Source organism: Podarcis pityusensis (assembly GCF_964106645.2).
Source record: "Podarcis pityusensis genome assembly, chromosome: 1".
Lineage (NCBI taxonomy): Eukaryota > Metazoa > Chordata > Lepidosauria > Squamata > Lacertidae > Podarcis > Podarcis pityusensis.
In genome coordinates, this window is record NC_138028.1 from 132590716 (window position 1) to 132614650 (window position 23935).

At 41.0% G+C, this 23935-nt stretch overlaps 1 protein-coding gene across 4 annotated transcripts in view; it reads right to left on the reverse strand.

Moving 5' to 3' along the window:
• Positions 1-23935, reverse strand: part of PLEKHM3 (pleckstrin homology domain containing M3) — an 83969-nt gene that overhangs the window by 13678 nt on the left and 46356 nt on the right. For all 4 annotated transcript variants that reach the window (XM_081016745.1, XM_081016746.1, XM_081016747.1 and 1 more), the window contains 2 exons: positions 18133-18196; positions 8194-8351 (listed from right to left, as the gene is read on the reverse strand). In XM_081016745.1, the coding sequence (XP_080872871.1) occupies positions 8194-8351; positions 18133-18196 (222 nt within the window). The remainder of the gene's footprint in view (positions 1-8193; positions 8352-18132; positions 18197-23935) is intronic.

The window sequence follows — 23935 nt, forward strand, 5'->3', positions numbered from 1 at the left end:
TTATGTTATGTCCAACATCTTGTGCCCATTTAATCATAGCAGATTTCACCATTTCATCCTGAGTATTCCATTTCAACAGCAAGTTATACATCTTTGACAAAATCTTAGTTTTGGGTTCTAATAGTTCTGTTTCTAATTTTGATTTTTCCACCTGGAAACCAATTTTCTTATCCAACTTATATGCCTCCATTATCTGATAATAATGAAGCCAATCTCGCACTTTGTTTTTTAATTTCTCAAAACTCTGCAATTTCAGTCTATCTCCGTCTTGTTCCAAAATTTCCCAATATTTCGGCCATTTGGCCTCCATATTGAGCTTTTTCAGAGCTTTTGCTTCCATCGGTGACAGCCACCTTGGAGTTTTATTTTCCAATAAGTCCTTGTATCTTATCCAGACATTAAACAATGCTTTCCTGACAATATGGTTTTTAAATGCTTTATGTGCTTTGACCTTGTCATACCACAGATATGCATGCCATCCAAATACATTGTTGAACCCTTCTAGATCCAAAATGTCAGTGTTTTCAAGAAGCAACCATTCTTTCAACCAGCAAAAAGCTGCTGATTCATAGTAAAGTTTAAAGTCTGGCAGGGCAAATCCACCCCTTTCCTTTGCATCTGTTAATATTTTAAATTTTATTCTAGGCTTCTTGCCCTGCCAGACAAATTTAGAAGTATCTCTCTGCCACCTCTTGAAACAGTCCATTTTGTCCACAATTTGCAGTGTTTGAAACAAAAACAACATTCTAGGCAATACATTCATTTTTACCACAGCAATACGGCCCAGCAGTGAAAGCTTCAAATTTGACCAAATTTCTAAATCTTTTTTCACTTCAGCCCAGCATTTTTCATAGTTGTCTTTAAATAAATTCCCATTTTTTGCTGTCATGTTAATCCCCAAGTATTTAACTTTCTTAACCACTGTTAAACCTGTCTCATTCTGAAACCTCTCTCTCTCCATTGGTGTTAAATTTTTCTTTAAAACTTGTGGTCTTTAACTTATTCAACTTAAATCCTGCAACTTGACCAAATTATTGAATCAGTTCTAAAACTCTTTTGGTACTAGATTCTGGTTCCTGTAACGTCAATACTAAGTCATCTGCAAATGCTCTCAATTTGTACTGTTTGGCTCCGACCTGTATACCTTTAACCAACCGGTCCCTTCTAATCATGTTCAGCAGAACCTCCAGGACCGATATAAAAGCAATGGGGAAATTGGGCAACCTTGTCTTGTCCCTTTTTCTATCCTAAATTCTTCCGTCACCACATTATTTACAATTAGTTTAGCCTTTTGTTCTGAATAAATTGCACTTATACCGTTTTCAAAACCTTGGCCTACCCCCATCCCCTGTAGGTTCTTCTTCATAAAACTCCAAGAGATATTGTCAAAAGCTTTCTCGGCGTCCACAAATATCAAAACTGCTTTAGTATTTATGTTCACTTCTAGTTTTTCCAAAATATCAATTATATTCCTCAAATTATCGGACAAGTGTCTTCCCGGGAGAAAGCCCGCTTGGTCTTTATGAATCTCTTCCATCAATACTTTTTTCAATCTCTTGGCCAAAATGTCTGCAAAAATTTTGTAATCCACATTAAGTAACGATATGGGGCGGTAGTTCTTAAGCTGAGTCTTTTCAGTCTCTGTCTTCGGTATAAGTGTAATGTACGCCTCTTTCCAAGACTCTGGTGCCCTTTTCCCTTCCAATATTTCATTGCAGACTTCCTTTAAAGGTTGTAATAACCACTCTTTCAAAGATCTATAATATCTAGAAGTCAGCCCATCCGGTCCTGGAGATTTGCCTAATTGCATATTTTGAATGGCACCTTCTACTTCCTGTTCAGATATTTTATAGTTCAGCATTAACTTACTTTCTTGGGATATTTTTTGTAATCCATTTGTCTTCAGAAATCGGTCTATATCCATTTCCTTCTGTGGCCCTTGTGTATATAGTTGTTTAAAGTACCTCTGGAAACAATTTCTAATCTCAGTTGGGTTATGTATATTCTTTCCTTCCACTTCTAAATTTGTGATAGTATTTAATTTTTGTCTTTTTTTCATTTGCCAGGCCAGCAATTTCCCACATTTGTTAGCTGATTCAAATGTTTTTTGTCTCATTTGTTTAATTTTCCATTCTATTTCCTGATTCATCATTTCCATATATTGTACTTGATATAACTTTATTTCTCTCAAAATCTCCTGCGACTTTGGTTTTGCTCTCAATTTCTTTTCACTTTCTTTTATTTTCCCCAAAATTTTATCTTTCTTCTCATTTTGACTTCTCTTCTTTATTGCATTCTGTTGTATCAGAAACCCTCTCATGACAGCTTTACTTGCGTCCCAGATTACTCTTTTTTCTACATTAGTATTCATATTTATTTCAAAATAGTCTCTCAAGGTTTTTTGGGCCTTTTTATAAACTTCTTCATCTCTAAATAGGGGGTCATTCATCCTCCATCTGAAGGAGCCAGTTGATGTTAGTTTCAACTCCATCCTTACCGCATTATGGTCGGAGCAGGTTTTTGGGCAGATTTCCACTTTCTTTATCTTTGGTGCCATTCCTCTAGTTACCCATATTTGGTCAATTCTAGTCCATGCCATCTTAGCTTCAGAAAAGAAGGTTCCCTCTCTTCCCAAGGGGTTCTTTGTTCTCCAAGTGTCCACTAAATCAAAATTGTCTATCATCTCAAAAAATGTTTTCGTTAGTCTACCATCCTTGGTAACTACCTGTCTCTGTGCCTTATCCATGTTTGTAGATACTACTCCATTCATGTCCCCCATCAAAATCAGATTGTAATCCAAATAATCCAATAAGGTCTCATGCAACTTTTTAAAGAATTCAGATTTCCCCTCATTCGGTGCATAAATTCCTACTATCAAAAATTTCTCTCCTTGAACTTGAATTTCAATTGCCAAAAATCTTCCTTGGTCATCTTTAAAAATTAATTTCGGTGATAGTCTCCGACTATCCGACAACTCCTCTTTTTTTGACTTTGTCAGATGAGATAAACTCCTGTCTCAATCTCTTATTAATCAGTAGTTTCCTGTGTAACCTTGTTACATGTGTTTCTTGTAGACAAATCAAGTCCAATTGTTCCTTTTTTAGTAAATGAAAAACACTTTTTCTCTTTCGAGGAGAGTTCAAACCATTACAATTCCAACTTAACAGTTGCAGAGCCATGATGGGGTTACTTCACTTTACCTCCAACTGCGCCAAGTGTCTGTTCTTGTTCTGTCAGTGGTGTCTCTTTCTCTGGACCATGCAGTCCAAAAGATAAATTTGCTATGTCTAGTATTCCTTTTTTCAGTGCTTTTGGCTCTTCTCCGGATTCCACTTCTTTCTGTAGATCTTCTCCGTGATCCTTCAGAAACCTATCTTTGTCACTGACTGATCTTATTTTTATCTTTCTTCCTTTATATTTAAAGGACAGGCCTTGAGGGAATTCCCACCTAAAGATGATTCTGTTTCTTCTCAGCAGGGCAACCAGATCTCCGTAGTTGAGCCTTAAGTCCAAAAGATGTTTTGGAATGTCCTTGAATATCTCCACACTTGAATTGTAAATTTCCAAAGTCTTTTGGTAATGCAGATTCAAAATTTTGTCTCTCTCCTCTTTTGTTCGAAGGGTAATCAAGCAGTCTCTCACCTTATTCCTCCTTCCTCCTCTTCCAAGTCTAAATGCACTCTCTATCTTAAATTCTTCCTTCCCCAAATCCTGTTGCCAGAAATCTGCAAATTCCTGTGTAAGAAAATCAGCCAAATTGTCTTTCTCATGTTCTGGTACAGCCCTGATTCTTAAATTTCTTTGTTTCTCTTTCAATTCAATCATAGACAATGTCAAGCCGTGGTCCTTCAGTTGCTTATATACCGGTGGTATCTTCTCTTGAGTAGCAGTTGCTATATCTTTTGCTTCTTCAGCTATCTTTCGAGTCGAAGCAGATTCCTGTAGTAATTTTTCAATAGACTCTGTGTTGGTATTCACCTTCTGTCCCAAATTATTGATGCTTGTAGTATTCTGGTCAATTTTAGCTGATGCTTCAGCTACTTGTTTATTTGTTTCAGCTACTTGTCTAGCTAAATTTTCCAAAGATTCATTAATTTTTCCAAGTGCCTCTGCCAAAACGTCTTCGGACGACATAACTTTTGGTTTAACCTGTGGAGGTGCAGCCCCTGGTATTCCAGATGGTCCAGATGTTGAAGCCCTTCGCTGCAACGCAGTATCTGTCCGATAGGGTCTGCCAGACCTAGTAGTTTTTTCCTGCGCCAACTCTAACTTTCCTCTTCCATCTGCCATAACACTCTCATGAGAATTCAAGGTCGATCCCACGGCTGGAAATTTGTTTTGGAATGGAAAATCCCTCTAGCCCAGTTGTTACAGTAACACAGTACAGGGACACAGTAACAGCCAAAGCTTGCAACTTTTAAAAAAGAAAATAGTCCTTATAAGTCCCCCAATTCACATAAAAACAACAGTTTCAGTTGCACTTAATCAGTTACTTTAAAACCAGGAGAAGTTCAGAAACACTGTATCTCTTTTGCAGAGTTAGCTGTCAAAAGTCCTCTGCTTACCGATAGGCTTTCCACAGAACGGCATTCCTTATCTCGGGGCAGTCCGTTCCCAGGTTTTAGGCGGTGGATTTTAACTTCCTTTTCCCCTTTTTTTGCAGATAAATACAGTTCAAACCTTTCCCCCCTCCTCTCCTGCAATCCGGAGGGGAGATCTCTTTCCAGATGTTAAGATTTAAGTCTTTTTTCAAACGTCTTTCCGAGTTTCCGCTTACAATCTCTTTGCTTTGATCTATTTACAAGTAAGGAAGGCAGACTTCCTGTTTATACCTTCCCGCTTCGGTGCCGAATTAACTTGTTTTTTCCCTTTAAATCCAATTTAATCCTACTCACGGGTAGTTGCTTTCAAAGTCAAATTGTCCCAGGAAAAAGTCAGCGCTCTCTGATAACGGCTATGCGGCTTGGGCTTCACTCCGCGGAAGAAGCAGTCGACTCTCAGCACTGCGCCACTCACCCCGTCCCGCTCCGGAGCCCTTAAAAGGGTCCCTTCGCAACTTGGGGGGCGCAAAAGGTGCCCGCCGAGTCGCCACGTTCACAGGCTTTGCCCGCCTGTGATTTTTAAAGGGCCCCCGCTTCGCCGCAGCGGTAAGACCCGATCCCGCGGAGCTGGTCCCTCAGAGACTCAGAGGGAATCCGCCATTATCGATGGTGCCAACCCGGAAGTCCAGGCTATGCATTGTTTTTTGTTGCAACGGACTAACAAGGCCACTCCTCTGAAATTCAATGCCAGGGCTTGTGTTTGCTGATACAACGGTATAAACCTTTCAGGAGAACTACCAGCAAGGGGAATATCACTGTATGGTATTCTTTGCCTACTCAGAAGTGGAAATGCAGAATCAGGCGCCAGGGTCCAACTTGTTCGTAACTCTGCCATCCTAGCAGGGGCTCAGGGTACAGAGGGCTATGCACATCCTAAGGAACAGAGTAATATAAGAACTAGAACAGAACATCTGAATCCTAGTTAAATGGGGCAAACATTTAAGGCAACGATTACCTAAATAAGGGAATGCAACCCTACCAACAGAAATCTCAATATATTGAAATATTTGTGAGGTTTTTCTTTGGGGCGGGGGCGGGGGCAGGAGCACGTGAGCCCGACTCATACCAAGTTGAAACACCCCACCTCCCCCCCCCCCAAAAAATAGAATGGACAAAGATGGTTATACTTTAATTCAGAGTGAAACATAGAATCTGCAATGACTGGGGCTGCCAAGACCTGTCTTGGAATTAAAAGGCAGCCCACTTGATTTCTTTTAACAAACCTAAATTTAAAGCATTGCCTATGTGGCAATCTTACGAATGAATCCTATTTTAAAAAGAAATAAACTATTACATCTATTAATGGGCAACCTGCTTTCTATTAACACAGTGCCCCAACAAAAGAACATTATCCAATATGCAGACAGATAATGTTCAAACTAATTGCCAAAATAAAAATTAACTGATCAAACTAATTCACTTTTGTTACTGAACCACAACTTCACTGGTACAGCAATATTAAATATTATTTTGAAAATGATGTGGTTATATCAGTGTCATTAAATCTGTTTTTGTATTGAACATGTACACATATCTGTTACCTGCTGCCAGTGTAATAAGCACCAACAGAAGTCATTACACCCAGATATCAGTGACCTGAGATGTACTGCAAATTCTCTCAGGGCATTTAAGATTTCAGAATTCTAAGGCATTTAACCTGTGATTTTAATGCACAGCAAACACTCAGAGTAATCAAATCATTCTGCAGAGAAATTACATGCATTGCACTGGGAAACCTTCTTACAGCAAGTATTTTGCCGCTTTCATTATCCTCACGAGTCCCTTGCAGATATCTTTGCCTTATATAGCCATGGTCTTAGTTCTCCTTAATGCTTTTTCATTCACAAATTTCCGTCCTAGAAATTACTGTTTTGCAAGTGTTCTCTTTCCTTTCTTAATCAGTGTTTGCACAGTTGTGCTGTACACCTCATTTAATATACGTTCAGGGCTTGGACCTCATACTAAAAACAAGGTACTGAAACAAAACCAGGGAAAGATGAGGCAAACATTAGCAGTAAAAGAGGTGCCAGTCAAAAATCTCAGCAAAAGGTGGCCTTGGGCTGCAGTGGCACAGAACTCTTCTCCCAGCTGGGAAGAAAAACAACTCTCAACAAATTATGCTAACAAAATAATCCTGGCCATCTCACAAACTGCCAACAATGCCCAAGGGAGGATCAACATCATGAATATACAAAACGTAGTTATTTATGACTCACTCCTGGACACACCATTGAAAAACTCAACTGGGGTGACATAAATAAATAAATAAATAAATAAATAAATAAATTTTATTTGTATCCCGCTCTCCCCAGCCAAAGCCAGGCTCAGAGCGGCTAACATCATATAAATAAGACAATATGCATAATACAATATACAATATGCAAATAAAATAACATTCAACATTCAGTAAAATAATATTAAATAATATTAAATATCAGCATTTCAAAATTAAACAGAAATCCACTCAACAATTACAATAAGTAATTTCTAAACTCCAATCAATAAAATAACACAACAATAAAACAACAGCAAACCACAGTGCACAACATAATACACAAACCACAGTGCACGACATAGATGTTTTATCTGTGCCTGAATGACAGGCATGATATGCACTCAGATTAAGGGATAAACATGCATGTATGAATCAGACGCAACATGCAGCCTGGTCAGCTCCTTTATCTAACAATCCCCGAGTCCAATATGCAGCAAGATGATGCGCTCAGTTGCCAATGCACAACTACTTACAGGCTGATGAAAGACAAGCGTCAAGTGCCTGTCTCCTTTTCTCCTATCCTCAGGCTTCCCATACGTCCAGGGGGCCATGAGAAGGGAATAGACAGTCTGGATACTGACCCTCAGAAAAACTAAATATTCTTGAAACTTGTCAGCTCGGGATAGGCAGGTCCCATTAACCTTACCTTGCCTAGGGCCTCTAAAATATCAGACTTGCATTTACAATCTGAACTGCTTAGAAATAAATGTCTTAAGGAATTTTAATGGTCAGATTGTGAAAGTCCCTCTTGAGTTCACAAGTCCCCTTAAGGCCCCTTTGTGTGTTATGTACACTGTTGTGCTTGCCGTAACTACACGTGTCTAGTCCTTTGCATTTACACACTGCAGGGAGCGGTGCTGCACTCCAGTTCCCTCCAGTTACAGATTTCGCAAATGAATCCCTTTTGACTACAAAGGCTGCAGTTGTACACATGGGAAGTGGCAAATTTGCATGTACATGTGGTGAAGCAGACCAAAGCATGATGGTACATACCCCATGAATATGCACACTTTCCACTTGTACTGGCTACAAATGCAAGTAGCAGCTGCGGTGGGTGATTACTGGTGGTGATGGTGAGAGGGAGTTTAACTGTAGTCCACATGAAAACCACTCCTTTGAAGCTGCTATTTGCACGGAGAGGAAATTCCTCCATTGGTATGAAGATGCATTTAATGTTGTGCCTCGTTTGGCCTTCATAAAAGGTTTCCACATAGAAAGGAGGTAAGCTGAACTCTTGCTCATATTTGCATCAGCCCTCTCATCATTACTGTAAATGTGCACACATGCAAAGCAACACATGAAATCACCGTCCTTTACCTGCTTGTAGAAATGTCCTCAAAGGGGTACAGGATCTCGCCGTTGTTACAGATCTCGCAAATGAATCCCTTTTGGCTACAAAGGCTGCAGTTGTAGACATGGGAAGTGGCAAATTTGATTACCTTCCCAAGGAAAGGGGCCAGCTTCCCTTCAATAACCTGCAAAGCAACAGAAAAGAGACCCCATCACCAAGAATCAGCAACAGAAATGACTGGACATTATTCGTGTGTCTCATTACCAAACTAAAACACAATTCAGAGTTGATTAAACACTGAAGGGCTTGCTGCAGGATGGGGTGAATCATGCAATTCCGGCTGAAGAATGCCAAATAAAACCCACCTACGGCAACAAGGTAACAGAACATTAAAAGGTAATTTTACACCTGTTTGGAGATGGGTAAAGTTAGATTGTTTAATTCATTTACTTAAAATGCTTGTCTGTTTTTATTTTACTAGTGTTTTTCTTCTATTGTTTTACTCAACTGATAACAATGGAAGAGTTATATATATATAATTTAAGAGGCATGCAATGGCCCTAGTATGTGAAAATCCACATTTGAATGTTCGCTTAAATGTGCCGGTTCCCTCCACCACGTGACTCAGTACTAGCAGTCTTTCTGTTTACTCAAAATGTTGAGTATCCAATTACTAATGCCAAAACAACTGTTTTAGTAATGATTACTGGTAATTACCGGTACGTAATTATCACTGTGTCTGTATTTATTGTGTTCCATTTACCTCTGCCCTCACTATCTTCAATCTCCTCCAGAACCTTGTGTGTGTGTATATTCTGCTACTCACGGTAATATTGTGTACTGTAGTCCACAAAAACTTAACACTGTAATAAAACTGTTTGTCTTTAAGGTGCCGCAAGACTCAAAACTTAAAGCAAAATAAGTAAATGCAGATTCCGTAAGAATGCTCACCTCACTTATGCTAAATGTATTTCTTATTCTATATGTATTTCTGAAGGCCTAAACTGCAGCACATACACTAAATGGAAAAATGTAGGCAGGAAAGGAAGTTCATGGGATGGCTTGGGTCGCTGCCACGGGATGGAAATGCTGAAAAGCCCTCGTTCTTGTAAGAACATCTGTGGCAGCAGGAAGCTGAAATGTTATTGCTAGCCATGCAGACTCGACATCTGTTTGTACTGCACGGAAAGGTGATGCTTTTATTGTGTCCCGCTATAGAATGATGGCCTCACTCTGGACCTTAAACAATTCACAAAGGTCACTGCGGGAAGGTGCGGTTCAAAGCCAGGGATCTGATACTGCTCTATTATAACAGACGGTCAAAGTCAGTACTATAAGCAACTTTTAAAAAATCTCTTCCTTAATTAATTTTGGTAATAAGAGTCAAAAGTCTAAAATGGTTAAGGGGAAATGATGTCCAACAAATATGAGGAAACGCAAGGAGCAGCAGATATGTTAGTGATAGAGCATATACACTTGCAGATTAATGTAAACAAAGGAATGCAGGCCGGAACAGAGGAAAAGCGAATGATGCACCAGGATCAGTAATATCCAGCATTAAATAATTCCGTCTCAGCCTTACCGTATAACCAATAGGCTGCAATAATAAGTTCTTAAAATAATAACACGCAAATTGATATACACAGAAGTGCACGATCTCCATGCTTTACTAAGAAACCAGTACTGGAGGTTTTGCAGGATCTGGATTAGTTTGGAAAGGATGTTTGTCAGCAAAGACAAGTGTGTGTCCATGTTAGGGGTAGAAAAAGGGGGGGGGGTTAAGAGATATTAAGACAGCATCTTAAAAAGCAGAGACATCACCTTGCCAACAAAGGTCCGTATAGTTAAAGCTATGGTTTTCCCAGTAGTGATGTATGGAAGTGAGAGCTGGACCATCAAGAAGGCTGATCGCTGAAGAATGGATGCTTTTGAATTATGGTGTTGGAGGAGACTCTTGAGAGTCCCATGGACTGCAAGAAGATCAAACCTATCCATTCTGAAGGAAATCAGCCCTGAGTGCTCACTGGAAGGACAGATCGTGAAGCTGAGGCTCCAATACTTTGGCCACCTCATGAGAAGAGAAGACTCCCTGGAAAAGACCCTGATGTTGGGAAAGATGGAGGGCACAAGGAGAAGGGGACGACAGAGGACGAGATGGTTGGACAGTGTTCTCGAAGCTACCAGCATGAGTTTGACCAAACTGCGGGAGTCAGTGAAAGACAGGCGTGCCTGGCGTGCTCTGGTCCATGGGGTCACGAAGAGTCGGACACAACTAAACGACTAAGCAACAACAACAAGAGATATTATTTAACTATTCATTTAGGAATCACTTCCCGTGAGGCATCTTGAGGTACTCGGTGGGTAAGGCTGCATGCTACTGGCTGGGAGGCAGAGACCGGCTGACAAGCAATCTTTGAAAATTCTGGCCAGAGCAGAATTTTTTGCAGACAGCACTTGTACCCTTGCAGTCAATTGTCTCTAGTCAGAGGCTACTTGCTGGTACCTAAAAAGAAATGCAGTGCCATCTAGTTGCAAACCACTGAGTAGAGAAGGACTGCGCCATGACTTACATAGTTGCAGATGTGGACAAGATAACGCACTGCAAAGCTGGAACATGCTTTGAACATACAAAACAGTCGTGCTGATGTGGTTCAGCTGCATTAATGTATTTAACAGGTGGTTTCTAGAATTCAGGAAGACAGGATTTGGAGCAGGCACCCCCAACCTTCGGCCCTCCAGATGTTTTGGACTACAATTCCCATCATCCCTCCTGTTAGCTAGGGATCATGGGAGTTGTAGGCCAAAACATCTGGAGGGCTGCAGGTTGGGGATGCCCAATTTGGAGGCTTTTTGACTTTGTGATTTTTTGTTTTGAGAGTCTGAAAGATGGATAATGTGACCTTCTTCGATTTGTAAGGCAGACTAGGTAGTCAGACTATATCTAGCAACAGAGGGCTTTGAAGTTTTTTTGGTTTGTTTTTAAAGCAAGTCTGTGATGATGAGAGTTGTACGGTTGATCATTTTACCTATGTGTGTTTGCGGAATGGCAAGCATGCGGTTTATTACTTCCTGGAAGTTTTGCATAGCAGGGAGTGATAGAAATATATAAAACAAAAAACCTGAAATACAACCGCATTAGCAGAGCTTTGAGTTAATGATTGTATGCTGTAGCGGGGCTTCCTCGTGCGCAAGCACCCTTAGGATTGCACTGCTAAATAGTTTTATTATTATGAATATATATAATAACCTGCAATACAGTCTTGAATGTATGTTTTATATTATCTTGCAATGTAATGTACCGTATTTTTCGCTCTATAAGACTCACCAGACCACAAGACGAACCTAGTTTTTGGAGGAGGAAAAAAAGAAAAAATATATTCTGAATCTCAGAAGCCAGAACAGCAACAGGGATCGCTGTGCAGTGAAAGCAGCAATCCCTCTTGCTGTTCTGGCTTCTGGGATAGCTGCACAGCCTGCATTCGCTCCATAAGACGCACACACATTTCCCCTTACTTTTTAGGAGGGAAAAAGTGAGTCTTATAGAGCAAAAAATACGGTATGTTTTACATTGTCAGAATGCTTTAGTCGTGTTTAACAAAGGTGCTTTGCACAATTCTGTACCCTTTTCAGTACAGTATGGGATTTCCTTGCCTACCGATCACCATGGTGTGCTGTAGTTTGCTGTTCCATTTATTTAATGCCTGCAGAGAAGAGGGAACACTTAACAGCCAAAGTTGCCGTTTACAAAAATAACGCACTGGGGAAATGAGTACAAATAGCTTCTATAGAAAAGGCCTTAAGGAAGTCTCATTGAAAGCTGTACTATACAAAGAATGTTATCTCCGTATCTTCACAATGTATTAGGCATACGCCTAACATAGTCAAAGTACAACTAGAGAGCTAAATCAATACATGGTGAGAACTTCGCAGGGGAGGGGTAGGGAAACATTGACTCAGCAAGCAAATATTGTGCCATATTTTCTGAATGTGGTAGCAACACTGTCCATTGTTACTGTTCTATGCCAGTGAGGCACTCCCCCAAATAACTGGGCAGAAATGCACCCCAAATTAACTTACTAAGCCACTAGCTTTGTTCATCCTGACCGGCCTCAACAATATATTCAGAGTATGCTAAATGCTTACCATTGTTAAACACGGCCAACTAAAGTTTTATAGCAGGGAAGTGTCTCCATGTTGTGGCAGCTCCACATGGGACCATGTTGCGTGAAAGGAACTCAGCAGCATGGGAAAGTCTCCAGGCCAGCACCAGCAGGCCACCAGGAATGTGTGCAGTTCTGAAGAGCAGTACTCTCTGTGGAGGGAAGGAGTCTCCTTCCCTCTTTCTCTCTCTCATGGGACAATCCATGTGGAGAGCAGCTTTCATATCTTAGGTGGAGTCAACACCACAGAGAAGCACTTTCGGTGAACTTTACACATTGATTCCATCGTGTTTGAACTGGCCTGCATTTGACAACTCTTCTCTGAGTTAGGGGGAGGCAAAGTCAAGAGATATGGCGGTAGCTCAAAACTACCCAAGGAATGTCATGGCAGAGCTAAGAGTTTAATCCACATCACCCTGTCCACTGAACTAATGTTTTGAGTGCTAGGCTGGCTGTCCCTCATGATATTACCTGAAGGGCCTTGCCTGCCTCCTTCCATCTGGGCAGAGAGGGCTCCGTTTTTGTTTTTTAAATTGCTTTTATTTTTTATCTTTGTCATTTTAAATTGTAATTGATATTAAAGCTGTGTTCTTAGTTTTAGATTTTATGATTTATGTGGAAATAGTTTTCCATTTGGTTGTGTACTTTTTGATGTGTTTCATTTATTGCTTATGACTTTTGCTGCATTGGTAATTATGTAAATCTTGTCATGTTGTAAGCCGACTTGAGCATCGTTTTAACTATGGAACGGCGGCATACAAATAAAATGGTTATGATGATGTTTAAAATTATGGAAGCTTAAAAAGAAAATGCCCCCAAAAGGTCTGTTCAAGGCCTGCCATTTAATGAGAAACTGCACAAGCAAAGAAGAAGAAGAAGAAGAAGAGTAGAAGAATATTAGTAGGTAAAATATAAAGTTTCACAATGTTTGATCATTTTACTGAGCCTGATTTGCTAGCTCACCGATACTTCAAGGCAGCTAACCTTGAGCTGGGCATCTCCAGGAAAAGGCAAGTGGAGTTCAACAAAGAGAGGTTAAGCCTGCATTTACCCTCTTTAATTTTAACGAGGGAGCATTGTGTTTTGTGAGGTTGCAGGTTAGGGTTAATAATTGAAGCTAAAGAGGCGACAAAGCCTACATACCAAGGTGCTGTTGCCGCTGGGAAGACAGTGCAGAGTCTGCAAATATCTTGTGACCCCACCCTTGTAAATCAGAATGTTAATCATTATCATCATACTGACGATAAGATTCTTTGTAAGTCAACACAGAGGCTGTAATTTCAACCGTCCGTTCACAATCTGAATTATTTCCGTTAAGTTAGCTTTTATTAAGAAAGGGCTCTCCTGGAAATACTGGTTGGCTTGTTAACTTCTTTTGACATTCTGGGACTTTCAGATTTGAAAACATGTGTGATTTGCTTCCTAAGTAATGCACCAAGTTAAGTGGCCACAAGCACTGGCGTTTTGCTAAGTCTAGGAAAAAGGAGAAGCATGGATTATGGTAGCATACCACACTTTTTCCAGACTGGAACTGGAAATAGCGGCTGTAGGTGACAGAATAGTGTGGTGTTTATAGAATTTAGCAAAAGAGGAAACAGAAGGACTGGACAGTGTGCAATGCACAGCCAAAGACCGTAGAGGACTCTCCTCCACCTGCAGGCGGTGTCAAGAGTGAAAACATTAAGACGCAAAGGTTTAGTTTTAAAAACACCACCAATGTTTTAAGCTATTTCTTTGTCCACCACTTTTGCAGCATGGTGGTGTAATTTTCTAGATCCATTTCAGTTGGGGTTTAGGCCTGGTTTTGGCACAGAAACTGCTTTGTTCGCTTTGTATGACCTGTATAGGGAGAGAAACAGAGTGTATGTTGTCCCTGTTCTCCTTGACCTCTCAGCGGTTTTGGATAACCACAGTATCCTTCTGCAACGCGTCATATAACTGCAACATGCTATATGTAGAGCTGCCTTTGAAGACAGTTCAGAAACTTCTGCTAGTGCAGAAATGGGTGGCACGGTTGCTCCCTAGGGCGAGATGGCCTGAGCATATTACACTGATGCTGGCCTGACTGCACTGGCTACCAATTAGGCCCCAGGCCCAATTCAAAGTGCTGGTTTTGACCTATAAAGCCTTAAATGGCTCAGGACCGCAATACCTCAAGGACCGCCTCTCTTCATATGAACCTACCTGGACCCTGAGATCATCCTTTGAGGCTGTTCTTTGTGTGCCTCCTCCATGAGAGGTCTGGAGGGTGACAACACCTGTTGCTCTCCACTTGTGGGGTGCTCTTCCTAGGGAGGTTCGGCTGGTGCCTTCATTATACTTCTTTTAGGTGCGAGGCAAAAACATTTCCTCTTGATCGACATCCTATGCCCTTTTAATTGTGTTGTTGGGGGGGGGAATATTGGTTTGTTGTTGGTCTTATTTTTACTATGTATTTTGTGATTTTCACGTTGTGATTTTATTTTGTGAACTGCCTGGGGATCTGCAGATGAAGGGCAGCATGCAAATTCAATTAACAATTGGAGCAAGTGACTATATAGCACCCTCACTTACTGCACAAAAGAAGTGTTGCGAGGATAAAATGAGATAAGGAATGTATGGCACCTAGCTGGCTCCTATGGGCTAAACCAACCGTAGCTTAAAATATTACGCAAACTGCCAGGCCTCTCACAATTGTGCATTAGAGCAAAGACCTGATTACGCAAGATTGCTTTTCTGGGCTTGTTGCTTTCTCACAATATTTAGTTTACGGTCTTAAAAGGATTAAAGCGACACCAAATGCCAATTAAGGACTGGCCCACCTCGTGGCAGCGCTTTCCTCCTATCTGGCTGGAGGGGAGCCGCACCCTTAGCAGAGGCCTTGGATGAAAAGAAAGCAGGGTTCAGTAGCACCTGGGCTCGCTTCCTTGACTGCTGCCTGCTGCTCGTTTCCACTCCGCAAGGTGCTGCTGCTAGGCCAGAGGCAAGACCCCTGGAGCCTGTAGAGCAGAGGTAGCCAATGCAGCGCCCTGCAGAAGCGGCTGAACTACAGTTCCCAGCATCCCTAGCCACTGGCTAGGCTGGTCAGGGCTGATGGGAGTTAAGAGTCCAACATCATCTGGAAGTCATAACGTTGGCTACCTCTGCTGCAGAGGCGGCAGCAGCTGTGCCCACATCGTATTGTAGGCCTACGTAGGAAATAAAGAAGCAATAGCCGGCATCTAGTGGGATTGTGTAGCTGGACCAGCTGTTGTGCTCAGCACATGATAAGAGAAATGGCTTTATTTCATTTATTTATTTTTATTAAATCCTATGTGTGACTAACCACCGTTTCTTTGGTTAAAGATCAGACCTGCTGAGCCATTCTTATTTGCACCCACGGTGCTTTCCAAATCATGAAAAGAATAAATGGCATTACTAGTAGTTTGACAACTTTACCAGAATTACGTTCCTCCTGCTTCACACCTTCCCTTTTGTGCTACACTATTCTGTTCATTGAGCACAGGAGCATTAAAGGCTATTATGGAGTGGATTTGTCTTCGATTGTCCTATAAATTACACTGCAACAACCACCACCTGGGGCAAAACACCTGTCCATTCAGCAGCTTTTAAAGCCACCTTGCATATTGCATTCACACAATTCCACTGGTATAAGGAAAAGCTAGTTTTCTTGGTACTAAAATGGAACCAATGTGTGGCTTACAGCTAATACAAGGTTTGTTCAACAAGGTTCACCATGTGCAAATGCATGGAAAGCAGCATTACTATTACCTGGGAGTAAGCCCGATTCAACTCAATGTGACTTACTCCTAAGTAAACACGGTTTATCATTTATTAGCAGGACAAGCCTAATCAGAAGCTGGTCGCACTGAGTTAAATGGGGCTTTCTTCAAGGTAAGCGGGTTTAGGACTGCAACCTAAATTCATGTGCATTATGGAGTGCTAGCATCAGGCACCAGACCTGTTGGCAGACCAACTATGAGTTATACAGGTGTCTGCAAACATGACTTAAATGCTGGCAACATTAACCCTGCCACGTGAGAATCCCTTGCAGATGACCACAGTGCCTAGATACACTTCTTTTCTAATAGAATCCATTCAAACTGATTTTCTTCCAGGGATATGGTTTCAAGGAACATGAGGCATTTTGCTCAAGGTAAGCAGGTCTAGGGGTGATCAGTGCCTGGATGTGAGACTTCCTGGGAACCACATGTACACTGATTTGGGTCCCATGGATGTTAGACAAATCAAGAATGTCACACTTCCTGAATAAGGATCTGGCTAGGGCATCACTAAGAGCACCTAAAGGGCATAGCTGTCAACGGTTCCCTTTTTTAAAGGGAAATTCCCTTATTCCAAATAGGATTCCTCGCAAGAAAAGGGGAAAGTTGACAGCTATGCTAAAGGGTCCTGATCTTCTTCCAACCTTATCATTTCACCATTTTGACTGAAATGGCATGGCCTGTTTTCTCACTTAAGAAGAAAGGAAATTGTGGAGGGGGAAGGAGAGAGTGAGAGAGAGACTTTCTGGGCTGATAATAAGGATCCAGCCAGATTAAAAGCAGAATCCAATTTAACGCACCCGAGCCACAACTGTAATTGAATTACATGATGAAAGGTCTGGGGTGCAGAAAGGGAAGGAAATAATGTAAATGTATATCAGGACAAAGAAATCTGTCAGAGTAGCAGCTAAATAAATGCGTGCAGTATGACTCTTGCAAGCCTCCATCCCTCCCAAGGAAAGTTTGATAAGCTACTGATCACTTCTTGAAAGTCCGCTATCAATATTTGGCGCTAAGCAGCTTGCAAGGCATTGGAGATTACGAAACCGGCAACTGGGGAGACTGACACCCCAAGTTTAGGCCACTTGCTCTTCTGCAGTTTGATTATCTGAAGAACGAGGCACTTACAAAAAGCTTCACGAAGACCTCTGCTCTTTGGCTTTTCCCTTGAACCGGTTTGCTTGTTCCTATCTCACAACTCCGCAAGCAGACAAGTCACTTCCGCGATACAGGCGCTCAACAGCATTTAATGATTATTCAGCATTTTATGTAATGCTTTTGGAACATTCAAAATCAGTTCACACACATGAAATCTTTACAATAGCAATGTAAGCTAGACTAATATTTTAAATCTCTAACTTACAGGTGGTGTTCTGAGCCTGACAGAAGCATGGCCCATTTAAGGTCATTTATGAAATTCATAGATTAAGTCAGATTTAAACTGGGGTCTTCTTGGCTCACAGATAACCCCTTAACCACTTATATCGGCTCTCATTCATGAGCTTCTAACAAAATGTACGAGATCCTTTGCCCTGTATCTTTACATCCATGTAGGCTTTATTCCGGTTAAGGACATAAAAGGTATCAGCTCATCTGCCATTAACTGCATTAATGGCAATAAATCATCATCACTGATATTCTGGTTATAGATAAGAAGAGAAGAGTTTGGATTTGATATCCCGCTTTATCACTACCCAAAGGAGTCTCAAAGCGGCTAACATTCTCCTTTCCCTTCTTCCCCCACAACAAACACTCTGAGATGAGTGGGGCTGAGAGACTTCAGAGAAGTGTGACTGGCCCAAGGTCACCCAGCAGCTGCATGTGGAGGAGCGGAGACGTGAACCCGGTTCACCAGATTACGAGTCCACCGCTCTTAACCACTACACCACACTGGCTCTTAAGCAATCTATGATTAAGGCATTTCTCTGAGTTACCATTTAGGAAGGCTTCTTGGTCTGGAAAGGCTCACCAAGACATAGCTTGACAAAATCTGTATTCACAGTATGAATAAGGCCCAGCTTCTGGAGAAACTAAATTCAATTACCTGCTGTAGGTCTGCCAAGGAGTACAGGTGGATCTGCTGAAGAAGATACTCTCTAGGGAAAATTCTTGGTGAAAAACAAGAATAAAAAGTGAGTATTTGTATAATTTTCAGAGTACAAAATCTCATACAGAAACTTCTTGTAAGATGATACAGTGGTACCTCGCAAGACGAATGCCTCGCAAGACGGAAAACTCGCAAAACGAAAGGGTTTTTGGTTTTTTTAGTTGCTTCGCAAGACGATTTTCCCTATGGGCTTGCTTCGCAAGACGGAAACGTCTTGCAAGTTTGTTTCCTTTTTCTTAAAACCGTTAATACAGTTGCGACTTGACTTCGAGGAGCAACTCATAGCACGCGGTGTGGTAGCCTTTTTTGAGGTTTTTGAAGACTTTGGTGATTTTTGAAGCTTTTCCAAAACTTTTCCGACACCGTGCTTCGCAAGACGAAAAAAACCGCAAGACGAAAAAACTCGCAGAACGAATTAATTTCGTCTTGCGAGGCACCACTGTATTAAAACACTGAATTCTTCAACATCCATGAGAAAAAAACACCCTTCCACCATCATCCCAATTTTTTTAAAACAGTATTCAGAGCATCTGCATTACTTTCACTGACCACAGCATTTCCTGCAGGCCTACCATTTCCTTCTCACAAAGGAAGGTCTTCTTTAAAACTGGCTGGCACACGGTATGATCACAGACCACAGGATGAAGACTGCAGAGGAAAAACATGCCTCTACAGGTGGTTCCAGCTGCATCTTCTAGAACCCTGTCATTTCCATTTTATCCCAAAGTTTGGAGAAAGACTGGCACAAAATCTGAACCATCCTAGAGACTGGTTGTTGTTGTTTTTTAGTGCTGAATATTAAAGATTTTTACCCATTCACAAAATTCCACACAGCTTTAAACTAAAAACCAAATGACCTCATTTTAAATTGGGAAGTAACAGTGGCATCTTAACAGATCTGTCGTTTTGTATATGCCCACATACAGGGCTTTCTTTCCCAGCCGGAACTCAGTTCCAGCACCTCTCAGGTGGGCACCATTGCTCTTATAAGAGAACGCTTGGGGGGGGGCATTCATGGTGAGTTTGGGCACCTCTTTTTCTAGAAAAATAGCACTGTGCCACATGTCTGTTGGTTTTGCCTCCTTTTTCTCTGAATAGTTTCTTGACAAGACATGGTTCTCTAACAACGTTAATAACATTCAAATGACAAATATAAAATTTTGTTAGGGACATACGATTCACTTTATGATTGTAAACTGCTACAACAACAACAACAATTTATCATTTATACCCCGCCCATCTGGCTTGGGTTTCCCTAGCCACTCAGACATAGAAGTTCATCCTAGGTTTTTACCACTGCAAAAATAAGAACAATGTACTTCTTGATGAAGAAAAACATCCCAGATTCAAAAGTAGTTATGTCTAAATCTATCAATCATACCCAGGAAAGGAGAGTTGGAAATATCGTTCAAATATAACACACACACACACACACACACACACATATGTTTGGGGCAAATATGCTATGAAAGCAGCTTCTCAAAGTGACATTGGCAGAGACGTCAAAAGATATCCCACCTTTTTGGTTCCATAAGAAAGTACTCTATCAAGGATGAAACGCAACAAACACATATTGGAAGCAACAAAGCACATGACCAGTAAGTGAGAAACCGTAAGAAAAGCACACTTATTCCCATTGCCATGGAAACTGGGACAGGGAAGAAGCCTTAAAAATAAGGTCTGCCCAATTTTGTTGACTTTTTATTTTAAACAAAACTCCTATTACTGCAGAAACAGGTCTTGTTCATTTGCAATGGAAGGGAGCAGCAGAATAGCCAAAGCCTACTTCTGATGACAGCACTCCAAGTGCATTAAGAAGCTCTCCTCGTCAAAATCAAAGAGAGCATAAGGCACTCAGTGGCACTAAGATCATGTGCCTAATGGATGGAACCAGTTGCATCCAGGGTCTGAGTGCTTTAAAGGCAACCTTATGAACATCTGTACAGTCAGATGGAGGTCAATTCAGCCAGGACATCTAGTTCAGCGCAATATTTTCTTTGAAGAAGCACCAACAAACATTGTCATTTATTCACATTGAGAAATCAGTTTAGATCTTGGGGGGAAAACTGCATTGCAAAATAGTTTGGTTTAGAAGAAGAACTGGCACGCTTAAACGAATGTTCCTCCTTTGCTGCAACTTTGGCACAGATTTTTTGAAATGCTTTGAGAAATATAAAAGAAGACTGAAACAAAAATCACCGCAGCAGGGAGCCAGCAGAGGTTGTGCCTCTGGGTTCCTTTGGGAGGAAAGGCAGGATATAAATTCAATAAATACATAACAATAATAAAAAGGTGCAGATGGGCACGGCAATCCTTTACTCAGACATAAGCCCCACTGAGTTCAATATGACTTACTCACAGTGTGTATATAACTGCAGCCTAAAGGTGAAACGTCAGTGGGATGCAATATTCTCAGCAACAACAATGGAAGGCAACACCAATACATTAAGAACAACAATAAAAATGGTGCAAGCCAAAGCTGTTTCAATCATTCCAAGACTTCAGGGTTAAGGACGTTGGTTTGTTTACTTAGGGCAGGTGTGGAGAACCTGAAGACCACATTACAGCTGTTGGAAAGGGGTGTGTGCCCAAACCTACAACCACACAACCTTTAAACACACAGAGAGCTTTTCCCTTCTCAGAAGGAGGTTTGGTGATGGGGATGTGTACTCTGAATTCCAGACACATCCCATCGCAATCTGTCCGCTGGTGTGGACAGAAAATAGTTCAATCAAACAAAAAGAAATACCGTATTTTTTGCTCTATAAGACTCACTTTTTCCCTCCTAAAAAGTAAGGGGAAATGTTTGTGCGTCTTATAGAGCGAATGAAGGCTGCACAGTTATCCCAGAAGCCAGAACAGCAAGAGGGATTGCTGCTTTCACTGCGCAGCGATCCCTCTTGCTGTTTTGGCTTCTGAGATTCAGAATATATTTTTTTCTTGTTTTCCTCCTCCAAAAACTAGGTGCGTCTTGTGGTCTGGTGCGTCTTATAGAGTGAAAAATATGGTAAATAAAAGCTTCATCATTGCATGGAATGGGCACTGTAGTTTTGCAAGCCACCAAAAAGGGAAAAGGAGGCGGCTTCCGTCTGGAAGCAACCTGAACCTTACTTTTAAGATGGAATGGTGGGAATTCCTTTTTTTTTAAAAAAAAAGGGGGGGGAGGAAGAAAAGGTGAAGCCTCTTCTGGGTGAACAACTTAAGAAGTGACAGAAATAGAAATGTAGGCTTTTGCCTGTTGGTTCAGGGTGGGATTAGAAACATTACATCTAAGTAAGGAACTTGGGCACCGTGCGCAGTTTCTTGTGTGTTTCCATTTCTTTTTCACTGGCAATTAGTTTGAAGCATGACAATTGTGCAAGATAGAACCAGACATTTCATCCATCCTTGGCTCTCAGCCTTATCAGGGATGTATCTGCACAAACAAAAGGTTATCTGTGACTTTTTGACTGTGAACAGAACCCAAGATAAGGCTTTGTTTTCTGCATTTAGGGCGAAGTTGCAGGGTTTGTAGCTATGTCCCTTTGTTAAGAATAAACACTGTCCGAAGGCATTTAAGAGATGATTTGTCATCAGCTCAGAGTAATTTTTCTGCACTGAATTAAGCACTCTGACAGCTAGGCTAAAACAAATGCAAACAGACCTGCCTAAGACCTATGCAAAAAGCCAAAGTACAAAAGTGATAAGCGCAGAGTAAATTCTGAAGTTCACAGTCTGCAGCTCAATGAAATCGAGGCAGGTGGGCATAAATCAAGGAACTGTTCTTATGAGGATATATAAGAAAAGGATTCAAATACCTTGGTTCTCAAATATTATCTGTTCCAGAAGTCCGTTCGACTCCCGAAACTATTTGAAAACTAAGGTGTGGCTGCAGGAGCTTCTCGCACTCAAGTGGAAGCCGTGTCGGACATTTGGCTTCCAAAAAATGTTCGAAAACTGGAACACTTACTTCTAGGTGTATGGGAGCCAAAGTGTATGAGTACCAAGGCGTTCGAGAACCAAGGTACGACTGTACTACTGTATGCAAAAAACAGTTTGATCAAGTGCCATTCTCTTTCAGAACAAATAGTGCTGCTCTTGATCTACCCACTTTTAGAAGTTTATGTCTAGAGTAAATTTAAGCCCAGATCCTTTAAAAAATCTGTCTGACTGTTCAGTCCTATAGACTCGATTGTCCTGCAGCAGTGCAAACTGATTTTGTTTCTGTGCTGGACAACTAAAACAGAGCTGCCCAGCTGCTTCCCCCGCCCTCTTGCCAGAGAAACAACTTTAGAGTGAAAAAGAAGCACCTGGCTGTGCCGGTGAATTGCATCCTAAGATGACCAAAAGGCTCTTAAGATGTGGCTGCTGGAAGCCCCTTCCCCACCTCTTCTGTGTAGCTTACTTGTTCTTGCTTTTAAAAAAAGATTATTGTATTAAACATTTTGGCAAAAAAAGCAAATAATCTAAAGAAGAGGTCTGCACAAAAATGAAATGTCAATGTCAACAAAGTGAATCCAGAAAGCAAAGTAGTTATAACACAGAACTGCTTAATCATCATCACCATCATATTTATATGCCACCCATCTGAATGGCTTGCCCCAGCCACTCTGGGCAGCTTCCAAAAAATATAAAAACACAATAAAACAACATAAAAAAAACTTCCCTACGCCCGGCTGCCTTCAGATGTCTCCTAAAAGTAATACACTTGCTTATCTGTTTGATATCTGATGGGAAGGCACACACCACTACCAAGAAGGAACCTGGAACCCCTCTTTTTGCAGTGATGAAATTGCCAGAAGGCCCTCAGAGCAATAAGTTAAGTGAAGGTGAAGTAGAAACCTATGCAGACTTGGCTAATAAGATTTATACTGAGCTAGTTTATTTTGTTCTGAGTTGGCTCCATCATTTATTTATTTTAATACTGCAGTGCTGTTTTACATTTTGAATATTTGCAATTCAGAATATAATTGGTTGTTCAGAAACATCTTTTAGTGATCTTGTTTCTGTATATCTGAAAAATGAAGTACTGAGCAGGAAGTATTTAAAAGGCTAACCTTTCATCTACTTTGCAACAGGGGCAGTTGCTGTTTCTGCAGGTGCACTTTAAAAGATTGCTGCAAGCTTTTCCTAAAGTGATAAATATAGGCTGGACATAGGTAGAGCCAATTTTTCAAGCAATGCTTCTGCAAGTGAAAACAATTTTGAATCTCAGTGGGATTTTTAAAAAAGGCAATCTCTTATGAAAGAAAAGAAGCATTTGTCATTTTCTAATATCCACTGTTTTCTAAAATCTCTTCTAAAATATGATCAATGCCATTATCTCCTTTGTCATGCAGCAATTTTAGCAATCTTATAAGAAATTCTACATGCCATTTAAAGCTGGTTTTTTGAAAGCTGCGTTACGTCAGTCCTGCAACAAATATAGCATTTCTAGAGTCCCATGATTTTAATGTCACCTATTATTTCAAAATCTGCAGTTTTGGAAATTTGGGGCGACAGATTTCCAGGAGCTGCTCCTGTGGAGAGTATGAACTTGAAAATACCTTATGCAAATTTTCCAACATGGACAGACCTTCAAGTTTGTGAAATCCCAGATTCTAAGTGGTCCTTTTAGGAAAGCCAGTCAACTTGCCTATATATGGTGCTTGTGTACCATAAAATAAATTCACCTATGATGTTATTACCGATCCATGTAACATGTTTGTACATACATGCAGGGCAGGACATACTTGTGAGTGGAAGGTTGTTGTGTGGAAAA